Below are 12,500 nucleotides of genomic sequence, written 5' to 3'. Positions count from 1 at the left end.
TGCATCTATACACTGAGTGTACAAAACATTAAGAACATCTCTTTCTATGACATAGGCTGATCAGGTGAAAGCTATGATCCCTTATTGATGGCACTTGTTAAATCCATTGAATGAGTCCAGATGAAGGGGAGGAGACAGGTTAAAGAAGGATTTTTAAGGCTTGAGACAATTGAAACATGGATTGTGTATGTGTGCCATTCAGAGGGTGAATGGGCAAGACAAAATCTGTAAGTGCCTTTGAACAGGGCATGGTAGTAGGTGCCAGGCACACCGGCTTGTGTGTGTCAAAAACTGCAACGCTGCTGGGCTTTTCACGCTCAACAGTTTCCTGTGTGTATAAAGAATGGTCCACCACCCAAAGGACATCCAGCCATCTTGGCAAAAGTGTGGGAAGCATTGGCGTCAACATGGGCCAGCATCCCTGTGGAATGCTTTCAACACCTTGTAGAGTCCATGCCCCGACAAATTGAGGCTGTTGTGAGAGCAGGGGGGGACTCAATATTATAAAGGTGTCCTTAGTATTTTGTACACTCAGTGAAAATACTCTAAATCAAATCAAATGATACTGGTCACAGACACATGGTTAGCAGATGTTAATGCGAGTGTAGTGAAATGCTAATTTCCTCTCTCTCTATATATACAGTGTATATATATATATATATATATATATATATATATATATATATATATATATATATTGGGGTATTTTGAAACTTTATTGAGGCACTTATCAAATGTATTTATAAAGCCCTTCTTAAATCAGCTGATGTCACAAAGGGCTGTACAGAAACCCAGCAAGCAAGCAGCAAGCCAACAGCAAGCAAGCAGCAAGCCAACAGCAAGCCAACAGCAAGCCAACAGCAAGAAAACAGCAAGCCAACAGCAAGCCAACAGCAAGCAAACAGCAAGCCAACAGCAAGCAAACAGCAAGCCAACAGCAAGCCAACAGCAAGCAAACAGCAAGAAAACAGCAAGCCAACAGCATGCAAACAGCAAGCCAACAGCAAGCAAACAGCAAGCCAACAGCAAGCAAACAGCAAGCCAACAGCAAGCCAACAGCAAGCCAGCAGCAAGCCAACAGCAAGCCAACAGCAATCCAACAGCAAGCCAACAGCAAGCCAGCAGCAAGCCAACAGCAATCCAACAGCAAGCAATGCAGGTGTTATGAAACAGAGGGGGGAGGCAGATAAGTGGGAGAGACAGAAAGGACGTTGTGGGGGATTGAAGCCTGTCCCGGTGCGGGAAGACTATGGTTGAGAGCAACTGGGAACGTTGACGTTAGAACACAGGCTCTATACAGAACAGACAGACATTTATAAAGCTCTATATAGAACACAGACATTTATAAAGTTCTATATAGAACAGACAGACATTTATAAAGCTCTATACAGAACAGACAGACATTTATAAAGCTCTATACAGAACAGACAGACATTTATAAAGCTCTATATAGAACACAGACATTTATAAAGCTCTATATAGAACAGACAGACATTTATAAAGCTCTATACAGAACAGACAGACATTTATAAAGCTCTATATAGAACAGACAGACATTTATAAAGCTCTATATAGAACAGACAGATATTTATAAAGCTCTATATAGAACAGACAGACATTTATAAAGCTCTATATAGAACAGACAGACATTTATAAAGCTCTATATAGAACAGACAGACATTTATAAAGCTCTATATAGAACAGACAGACATTTATAAAGCTCTATACAGAACAGACAGACATTTATAAAGCTCTATATAGAACAGACAGACATTTATAAAGCTCTATACAGAACAGACAGACATTTATAAAGCGCTATACAGAACACAGACATTTATAAAGCTCTATATAGAACAGACAGACATTTATAAAGCTCTATACAGAACAGACAGACATTTATAAAGCTCTATACAGAACAGACAGACATTTATAAAGGTCTATACAGAACAGACAGACATTTATAAAGCTCTATACAGAACAGACAGACATTTATAAAGCTCTATACAGAACAGACAGACATTTATAAAGCTCTATACAGAACAGACAGACATTTATAAAGCTCTATATAGAACAGACAGACATTTATAAAGCTCTATACAGAACAGACAGACATTTATAAAGCTCTATACAGAACAGACAGACATTTATAAAGCTCTATACAGAACAGACAGACATTTATAAAGCTCTATACAGAACAGACAGACATTTATAAAGCTCTATACAGAACAGACAGACATTTATAAAGCTCTATATAGAACAGACAGACATTTATAAAGCTCTATACAGAACAGACAGACATTTATAAAGCTCTATATAGAACACAGACATTTATAAAGCTCTATATAGAACAGACAGACATTTATAAAGCTCTATACAGAACAGACAGACATTTATAAAGCTCTATATAGAACAGACAGACATTTATAAAGCTCTATACAGAACAGACAGACATTTATAAAGCTCTATACAGAACAGACAGACATTTATAAAGCTCTATACAGAACAGACAGACATTTATAAAGCTCTATACAGAACAGACAGACATTTATAAAGCTCTATATAGAACAGACAGACATTTATAAAACTCTATACAGAACAGACAGACATTTATAAAGCTCTATACAGAACAGACAGACATTTATAAAGCTCTATACAGAACAGACAGACATTTATAAAGCTCTATATAGAACAGACAGACATTTATAAAGCTCTATGCAGAACAGACAGACATTTATAAAGCTCTATACAGAACAGACAGACATTTATAAAGCTCTATATAGAACAGACAGACATTTATAAAGCTCTATACAGAACAGACAGACATTTAAACAAGTCATTCAACACATTACACATGAAAAGAAAGACATTTATAAATATTTTTTTTTTTCTCCATTTACATTTTTTTTTTTTTAAACACAGACATTTATAAAGGAGAGGAAATGTAACCGTCCAGATGTAGCACAGGCACTAACAAAAATAAGAAGACTACAATCTGCTCTAGTTGTTTCTCAAGTGGCATTTTTATTTTGGCAAGCTGTTGTATCACTAACTAAATAAACGACTTATAGCTCATTTTAGACATATACTGTACAGAACATATACTGTCAGACATATACTGTCAGACACACACACACACACACACACACTCACACGCATACACACACACACACACAGATACACACACACACACACACACACACACACGCATACACACACACACACGCATACACACACACACACACACACACACAGTAGAAGTGTGTTCCGGAGGAGTGTGTATGATTCTTACCGAGACACTGTGTCCGTGTAGAGTCAGACTCATATCCGCCTCCACACTCGCATATGTAGCTGCCTATCGTGTTGATACAACGACCATTCTCACAGATCCCCGGCTTGCTACGACACTCATTCTCATCTGAATGGAGAAACAGAGCAAGAGAGAGAGACAGAGGGAGGGATACAAGGGAGGTGAGAATGTGATGGAGAGAGAGAGAGAGTAAAAGATGAAAGGGGTTAGAGAGAGAAAGACAAATAGAAAGTTAAAGATTCAGTAGGAGGGGCGATATATGTTTAAAATCAAACTTTGCATTTCCCCTCCAAAAAATATGCAATCTCACATCCAACTAGTCAAAAAACTGGTTGAATTAACATTCTTCCCACATTATTTCAACCCATCTATGCGATGGCGTTGAATCAACGTGGAAAACTGATTAAATTTTCTACATTTTTCACCCAACTTTTAACCCAAATCCAATGACATTGATTTTACGTTGAATTCACGCTAGTTGAAAATTCAACCAAATGTACTACATCAAAAACGAAACATTGAACTGACATCTGTGCCCCAGTGGGATCCGTCTTGAACAGTTCTATCAACGACCAATGGGAACACGTCACTGTTGAACAGTCCTATCACTGTAGACCCTTTCCTTACCCTCGCACACTTCGTTGTCCAGGCGCCGCACCATCCCCGGCGGGCACACACACATGAAGGTGCCGATGAGGTTCTTGCAGGTCATGCCTCTGGACTCACAGTCGTGGAGCCCTTCGGAACACTCATCCAGATCTGAGGAAATGATAGCAGGGTACTTTTGTATTAAAGAAAGATGTTCTTTAGTGAGTATGAACGATTTTTCTCAGCCTTGTCTGTAGACTTAATGTTCATCCGAAATTACAAATGTACCTCGTGTTATACAGTGCCTTCAGAAACGATTCACACCCAATGGGCTCTATTTTCGGCTGGCGTTAAGACGAAGCTAGTGTCAAACGCACGTTTGTTTGTAATTTTGTCATGTAAAACCTGCCACACTGGCATTTTTGAAGCCATAACGCAGCAATTTACCTGTCTTATATCAGCTGGCTTGAGTTCACATGGGCGAGGTGGACATTTTTGAGGTGTGTCCTTAAAAACATGATCCAGTGCTAATTTCCAGCAGTGCTGATGGCGATATTTACGATCAACCAAAAGCTGGTTTTAGCAGTAACGCAGATGGGTTATGGCACCTATTTAGACAGTGGAAACGCAGTCTATCCAGCCATGACACACACTGCACATATGAACATGGAATAAGAGTAGCCTAAAGTGCTTTTGGTGCCTGAATACTTCCTATTTAGATATAATAAAAAACAAATGTTTAAAAAAAAAAAGATTAAAAATTTAAATGTAAATTTTTTTGGATTAAAAATCAAGCATAGCATCCCTTCCTCTCAATGAAGGCTGTTCTTTGTCTGCCCAATGCAATCGCGATTTAGTCAAGACTTTCGATAAAGGGTTTGGCTCCTGAGACCGCTTGGAAAATCAATCTTAATCACTAAAGCTTTATTAAAATATTAAAGTAAACCAGTAGAGCTAACATTCCCTTTTAATCTAAGCATTGTAGACAGGCCCACATTATTTTAGCCATGCGCAGATCCCATTTTGGACATGCAAAGAAAAAAACCTTCCATGACGTACAGTAGGCTACGTGCCCATCATGAAACGAGAGATGAGTACCTCGGTGAATACTGGTGACCCTTGTATTTAGAAGTTACCTGTAAAAAAAATTTTTTTTTCCATTTCATATGGTAAAAAACTCAAGCTCTCCCTAAAGCATTCTATAACCAAAGGTTGGTTCGACATGTGTCTTATTTATCCTGGAGATTTTATCATCTCATTACATTTTACTTGTTGGTTAAAAAAAAAAAAAAAAAGTTTGTTTTTCATTTAAGTTTATTACAACCGAACTTATTAGAATGATTCACGTTGCGTGTTTGCAATGCAACTTCTGGAGACGAGAAAACACGATTTTAACTGTAAGATGGTTCCGATTATGTTCAATAAAAAGCCTATATGAAAGCAGTAAAACGGTGAGTGGACATTCTCCCGCTGGTATTTATGTTGGATCTTTGTCCAGCTACTGTGAAAGGTTTGGATGTGTGTAAAAACCCACCATAGTCTGAGTTGTTTTAATATTATATGCCCACAGGGAGAAATGATGGGGAAACAAAGCTGTTGTTTTGTATATAGTTCTAAGTACTGTGAGGTGACCTCAACTATTTTTTTTGTTTGTTGGTATTATCTGCGGGATGTGAAATCATTTGTGGAGGCTAAAAGGGTACAATGTGATGACCCTATTATAGTTGAAGAGGGCATTTGTTCTAAATGAACACCTTAAAAAAAGAATACATCTCCTGGGGCTGATGACACAAACAGTACCAGTCAAAAGTGTGGACACACCTACTCAATTCAAGGGTTTTTTCTTTATTTGTACTATTTTCTACATTGTACAATAATAGTTGAAGACATCAAAACTATGAAATAACACATATGGAATCATGTAGTAACCAAAAAAAAAGTGTTGACTAAGGTCTTTGTATAATCTGTCATTTGTTGTATCCACTAGCATATGTTATCATTGTCTGTTGGTATACTTCTTATATGTATACTGGTGTTTCTACAATACAATAAATTTAAAAAGAATAATACAAAAATAAAGAAGGAAATAAATATTTAAAAAATATAACTATATGCAAGGAGTACCGGTATCAAGTCAATGTGCAGGGGAACGAAGTAGTGGAGGTAATATGTACATGTAGAAAAGTAACTAGGCAATCAGGATAGAGAATAAACAGAGCAGCAGCAGCGTTTGTGAAGAGTGTGTAGAGTGTGTAGAGTGTGAAGAGTGTGTAGAGTGTGTAGAGTGTGAAGAGTGTGAAGAGTGTGTAGAGTGTGAAGAGTGTGTAGAGTGTGAAGAGTGTGAAGAGTGTGTAGAGTGTGTAGAGTGTGTAGAGTGTGTAGAGTGTGTAGAGTGTGTAGAGTGTGTAGAGTGTGTAGAGTGTGAAGAGTGTGTAGAGTGTGAAGAGTGTGAAGAGTGTGTAGAGTGTGTAGAGTGTGTAGAGTGTGTAGAGTGTGTAGAGTGTGTAGAGTGTGTAGAGTGTGAAGAGTGTGTAGAGTGTGAAGAGTGTGTAGAGTGTGAAGAGTGTGAAGAGTGTGTAGAGTGTGTAGAGTGTGTAGAGTGTGTAGAGTGTGTAGAGTGTGTAGAGTGTGTAGAGTGTGAAGAGTGTGTAGAGTGTGAAGAGTGTGAAGAGTGTGTAGAGTGTGTAGAGTGTGTAGAGTGTGTAGAGTGTGTAGAGTGTGTAGAGTGTGTAGAGTGTGTAGAGTGTGAAAAGTGTGTAGAGTGTGTAGAGTGTGTAGAGTGTGTAGAGTGTGAAAAGTGTGTAGAGTGTGTAGAGTGTGTAGAGTGTGTAGAGTGTGAAAAGTGTGTAGAGTGTGTAGAGTGTGTAGAGTGTGTAGAGTGTGTAGAGTGTGTAGAGTGTGTAGAGTGTGAAGAGTGTGTAGAGTGTGTAGAGTGTGTAGAGTGTGTAGAGTGTGTAGAGTGTGTAGAGTGTGTAGAGTGTGTAGAGTGTGAAGAGTGTGAAGAGTGTGTAGAGTGTGTAGAGTGTGTAGAGTGTGTAGAGTGTGTAGAGTGTGTAGAGTGTGAAGAGTGTGTAGAGTGTGAAGAGTGTGTAGAGTGTGAAGAGTGTGAAGAGTGTGTAGAGTGTGTAGGTGTGTAGTGTGTAGAGTGTGTAGAGTGTGTAGATGTGTGAGTGTGAAGAGTGTGTATGTGTAGAGTGTGAAGAGTGTGTAGAGTGTGAAGAGTGTGAAGAGTGTGTAGAGTGTGTAGAGTGTGTAGAGTGTGTAGAGTGTGTAGAGTGTGTAGAGTGTGTAGAGTGTGTAGAGCAGAGTGTGAAGAGTGTGTAGAGTGTGAAGAGTGTGAAGAGTGTGTAGAGTGTGCACATGTGTCTGTGTAGAGTGTGTAGAGAGAGTGTGTAGAGTGTGAAGAGTGTGTACGTGTGAAGAGTGTGTAGAGTGTGAAGAGTGTGAAGAGTGTGTAGAGTGTGTAGAGTGTGTAGAGTGTGTAGAGTGTGTAGAGTGTGTAGAGTGTGTAGAGTGTGAAGAGTGTGTAGAGTGTGAAGAGTGTGAAGAGTGTGTAGAGTGTGTAGAGTGTGTAGACAGAGTGTGTAGACAGAGTGTGTAGAGTGTGTACAACCTGTGTAGGTGTGAAAAGTGTGTAATGTGTAGAGTGTGTATGTTGAGTGTGAAAAGTGTGTAGAGTGCATTTAGAGTGTGTGCATGTGAAAAGTGTGTAGAGTGTGTACAGTGTGTAGAGTGTGTAGAGTGTGAAAAGTGTTAGATGTTCAGTGTAGAGTGTGTATAGTGTGAAAAGTGTGTATGTGTTGTGTAACTTTCCTAGAGTGTGAAAAGTTTAGATGTGTAGAGTGTGAAAAGTGTGTAGAGTGTGTAGAGTGTGTAGAGTGTGTAGAGTGTGTAGAGTGTGTAGAGTGTGTAGAGTGTGAAAAGTGTGTATAGTGTGTAGAGTGTGTAGAGTGTGAAGAGTTAAGATGTGTAGAGTGTGTAGAGTGTGTATGTGTGATGTGTTGTAGATGTGTAGAGTGTGTAAGTGTGTAAGTGTGTAGAGTGTGTAGAAAAAAAGAGTGTGTAGAAGAGTGTGTAGAGTGTGAAAAAAACAGAAAGTGTGTAGAGTGTGTAATGTGAAAAGTGTGTAAGAGTGTGTAGAGTGTGTAGAGTGTGTAGAGTGTGAAAAGTGTGAAAAGTGTGTAAGTGTGTAGAGTGTGTAGAGTGTGAAAAGTGTGTAGAGTGTGTAGAGTGTGTAAAGTGTGAAGAGTGTGTAGAGTGTGAAAAGTGTGTAGAGTGTGTAGAGTGTGAAAAGTGTGTAGAGTGTGTAGAGTGTGTAGAGTGTGTAGAGTGTGTAGAGTGTGTAGAGTGTGAAAAGTGTGTAGAGTGTGTAGAGTGTGTAGAGTGTGTAGAGTGTGTAGAGTGTGAAGAGTGTGTAGAGGTCAGAGTGTGAAGAGTGTGGGTGTGAAGAGTGTGAAGAGCCCTGTGTAGAGTGTGTAGTGTGTAGAGTGTGTAGACCCTGTAGAGTGTGTAGAGTGTGAAGAGTGTGTAGAGTGTGAAGAGTGTGAAGAGTGTGTAGAGCTGTAGAGTGTGTAGAACAGTGTGTAGAGTGTGTATCTGGAGTGTGTAGGAAAAGTGTGTAGGTGTGGAGTGTGTAATGTGTAGAGTGTGAAAAGTGTGTAGAGTGTGTAGAGTGTGTAGAGTGTGTAGAGTGTGAAAAGTGTGTAGAGTGTGTAGAGTGTGTAGAGTGTGTAGAGTGTGAAAAGTGTGTAGAAAAGAGTGTGTAGAGTGTGTAGAGTGTGAAAAGTGTGTAGAGTGTGTAGAGTGTGTAGAGTGTGAAGAGTGTGTAGAGTGTGAAAAGTGTGTAGAGTGTGTAGAGTGTGAAAAGTGTGTAGAGTGTGTAGAGTGTGTAGAGTGTGTAGAGTGTGTAGAGTGTGTAGAGTGTGTAGAGTGTGAAAAGTGTGTATAGTGTGTAGAGTGTGTAGAGTGTGAAGAGTGTGAAGAGTGTGTAGAGTGTGTAGATGTGTAGAGTGTGTAGAGTGTGTAGAGTGTGTTTGTGTCAGAGTGTGTAGTGTGTTGTGTAGAGTGTGAAAAGTGTGTAGAGATGTAGAGTGTGTAGAGTGTGTAGAGTGTGAAAAGTGTGTAGAGTGTGTAGAGTGTGTAGAGTGTGTAGAGTGTGAAAAGTGTGTAGAGTGTGTAGAGTGTGTAGAGTGTGTAGAGTGTGTAGAGTGTGAAAAGTGTGTAGAGTGTGTAGAGTGTGTAGAGTGTGAAAAGTGTGTAGAGTGTGTAGAGAGTGTGTAGAGTGTGAAGAGTGTGTAGAGTGTGAAAAGTGTGTAGAGTGTGTAGAGTGTGAAAAGTGTGTAGAGTGTGTAGAGTGTGTAGAGTGTGTAGAGTGTGTAGAGTGTGTAGAGTGTGAAAAGTGTGTAGAGTGTGTAGAGTGTGTAGAGTGTGAAGAGTGTGTCTGTGTAGAGTGTGTAGAGTGTGTAGAGTGTGAAAAGTGTGTAGAGTGTGTCCTGAAGAGTGTGTAGAGTGTGTAGAGTGTGTAGAGTGTGTACCTGTGTAGAGTGTGTAGAGTGTGTAGAGTGTGAAAAGTGTGTAGAGTGTGTAGAGTGTGTAGAGTGTGTAGAGTGTGTAGAGTGTGTAGAGTGTGTAGAGTGTGAAGAGTGTGAAGAGTGTGAAGAGTGTGAAGAGTGTGTAGAGTGTGTAGAGTGTGTAGAGTGTGTAGAGTGTGTAGAGTGTGTAGAGTGTGAAGAGTGTGTAGAGTGTGAAGAGTGTGTAATCGCGTCCGTCCGTGTGTGTGTGTATGTGTTTTGGGAGTTAGCGTGACTCGTCATTTGGTTGAACTATCCCTTCAGGGTCAATATTGGGTAAAAGAGTAATAATGTGTGTAAGTGTGGAGCATGTAGCGTGTAGCGTGTAGCGTGTGCATCTCACCCTGGCACATCCTCTGGTTCTCTCTCAGAGTGTAGCCACCGGGACACATGCACTCGTATCCTCCGAAGGTGTTGATGCAGCGGAATGCACACAGTAGGGGGCTGATTGCACACTCGTTGACGTCTGACCCAGAGAACGGGACGTAGACAGACAGAGAGACAGACAGAGGACAACACGAGCAGTCAAAATCGATATCCCATGCACACACGCACACACACACACACACACACACACACACACACACAACACAGCACAACCTTCAGGCAAATAATCAGTCTCATTTGAACATTTCTGCATTTAAATTTGCATCCTGCCTTCAATACATCCAGCACATATTTATATATTCATATATTTATATCCATATGGTTTAACTTTCCTACTGAACATTTCACATTAGCTTAATATAATATTAATATGTTCCATTTGCAATTAAACACGTTTGCCAATGTTAAGATCATGATTTTATTTGATTTTCAATATACTAAAACTCGGAGAAAAAAAAAATCACAAAAAAATCACACAAAAAAAACAAAAAACAATTAAAATACTGAATCACATACTTGATGAAAACGTGTTTAAATTACAATGACTGCAACACAATACTAAAGAAATAAATCTCCACCACATTGACAACATGTCCAGTAGGTTTCCACTTCCACCCACCTTCACAGGTCATCATGGGGCCTGGCTCAAAGCCCTCCTCACAGTTACACTCGAACCCTCCAATCACGTTAGAGCACGTCCCGTTGCCACATAGGCTCCCCACCAAACACTCGTCAACATCTGGTCAGGACCACACGGTTGGACAATTAACCAAACTGTCACTGGACTAGTCAAGTATAAGATTACAGTAGAATTTCCAGATCACAGTATTGCACAGAAAACCAACGTTTATTGTAGTTTATGGGGCGGTTATCCAGACATAGATTAATATTACGGAGATTCTCCATTGACCATGTTTTCCAGTCCAATACAAGGTTTAATATGTGTCTGGGAGACCTGTTATTTAGATGCATGAACCTTATTGTTTGGTCAACTCCATACGTTTTCTTCAGTATAGACGCTATGAGATGGCACAGTACAGAGGAGGTATGTCAAGGTTTAGTGGCGTTAGAGGATACAGTGCATTCTGGTGTAGTAGAGTGTTTCCTCTGTATAGCTCCTATATGAGCACCACCGGGTAGAGCCTGTCTTATATGAGCACCTATGAGCACCACCTGGTAGAGCCTGTCCTACATGAGCACCACCTGGTAGAGCCTGTCCTATATGAGCACCACCTGATAGAGCCTGTCCTATATGAGCACCACCTGGTAGAGCCTGTCCTATATGAGCACCACCTGGTAGAGCCTGTCCTATATGAGCACCACCTGGTAGAGCCTGTCCTATATGAGCACCACCTGATAGAGCCTGTCCTATATGAGCACCACCTGGTAGAGCCTGTCCTATATGAGTACCACCTGGTAGAGCCTGCCCTATATGAGTACCACCTGGTAGAGCCTGTCCTATATGAGCACCACCTGGTAGAGCCTGTCCTATATGAGTACCACCTGGTAGAGCCTGTCCTATATGAGCACCACCTGGTAGAGCCTGTCCTATATGAGCACCACCTGGTAGAGCCTGTCCTATATGAGCACCACCTGTGTTGTATAGGGTTGTGTCTCACCCATGCAGTGTACCCCAGTGTAGTTGACTGTGGAACAGGTTTCCTGTTAACTCTATAGGTAGTTAATTCATATAGAATAGGTGGGTTGTGTAGGGGTGTGTCTCACCCATGCAGTGTACCCCAGTGTAGTTGACTGTGGAACAGGTTTCCTGTTAACTCTATAGGTAGTTAATTCATATAGAATAGGTGGGTTGTGTAGGGGTGAGTCTCACCGATGCAGTGTACTCCAGTGTAGTTGAGAGTGTAGCCTATTGGACACTCGCAGCGGAAGGAGCCGTCTGTGTTGATACAGTGTCCGTTGTTACAGATGCCTGGGTTCTCCACACACTCATTCAAGTCTGGAGATGTGCAATGTTAAGAGTATTATCCATCCCAACATCTATTCATTGTCGTTGTAGATGAAATAATAGTGTTTTTTTTCAAATCACATTCATGCTGTTTCATGTCATCTCATCAAAGGTTCAACACAAAAACAAAACCTTTACAGTGATATCATTCATTCCAAACCTTTACAGTGATATCATTCATTCCAAACCTTTACAGTGATATCATTCATTCCAAACCTTTACAGTGATATCATTCATTCCAAACCTTTACAGTGATATCATTCATTCCAAACCTTTACAGTGATATCATTCATTCCAAAGCTTTACAGTGATATCAATCATTCCAAACCTTTACAGTGATATCAATCATTCCAAACCTTTACAGTGATATCATTCATTCCAAACCTTTACAGTGATATCATTCATTCCAAACCTTTACAGTGATATCATTCATTCCAAACCTTTACAGTGGTATCATTCATTCCAAACCTTTACAGTGATATCATTCATTCCAAACCTTTACAGTGATATCATTCATTCCAAAGCTTTACAGTGATATCAATCATTCCAAACCTTTACAGTGGTATCATTCATTCCAAACCTTTACAGTGATATCATTCATTCCAAACCTTTACAGTGATATCAATCATTCCAAACCTTTACAGTGATATCATTCATTCCAAACCTTTACAGTGATATCATT

At 40.0% G+C, this 12,500-nt stretch overlaps 1 protein-coding gene across 2 annotated transcripts in view; it reads right to left on the bottom strand.

Annotated features, from left to right (window-relative positions):
- The window catches only part of LOC112247575 (fibrillin-2), a 247,297-nt gene that overhangs the window by 29,365 nt on the left and 205,432 nt on the right, over positions 1-12,500 (bottom strand). For both annotated transcript variants that reach the window (XM_042302707.1, XM_042302708.1), the window contains exons 52-56: positions 11,684-11,809; positions 10,472-10,591; positions 9,809-9,931; positions 3,935-4,066; positions 3,290-3,415 (exon numbers count right to left, since the gene is read on the bottom strand). In XM_042302707.1, coding sequence (XP_042158641.1) covers positions 3,290-3,415; positions 3,935-4,066; positions 9,809-9,931; positions 10,472-10,591; positions 11,684-11,809 — 627 coding nt within the window. The remainder of the gene's footprint in view (positions 1-3,289; positions 3,416-3,934; positions 4,067-9,808; positions 9,932-10,471; positions 10,592-11,683; positions 11,810-12,500) is intronic.

This window comes from Oncorhynchus tshawytscha, linkage group LG20 (genome assembly GCF_018296145.1).
Source record: "Oncorhynchus tshawytscha isolate Ot180627B linkage group LG20, Otsh_v2.0, whole genome shotgun sequence".
Lineage (NCBI taxonomy): Eukaryota > Metazoa > Chordata > Actinopteri > Salmoniformes > Salmonidae > Oncorhynchus > Oncorhynchus tshawytscha.
This window is presented reverse-complemented; position numbering and strand designations above follow the sequence as displayed.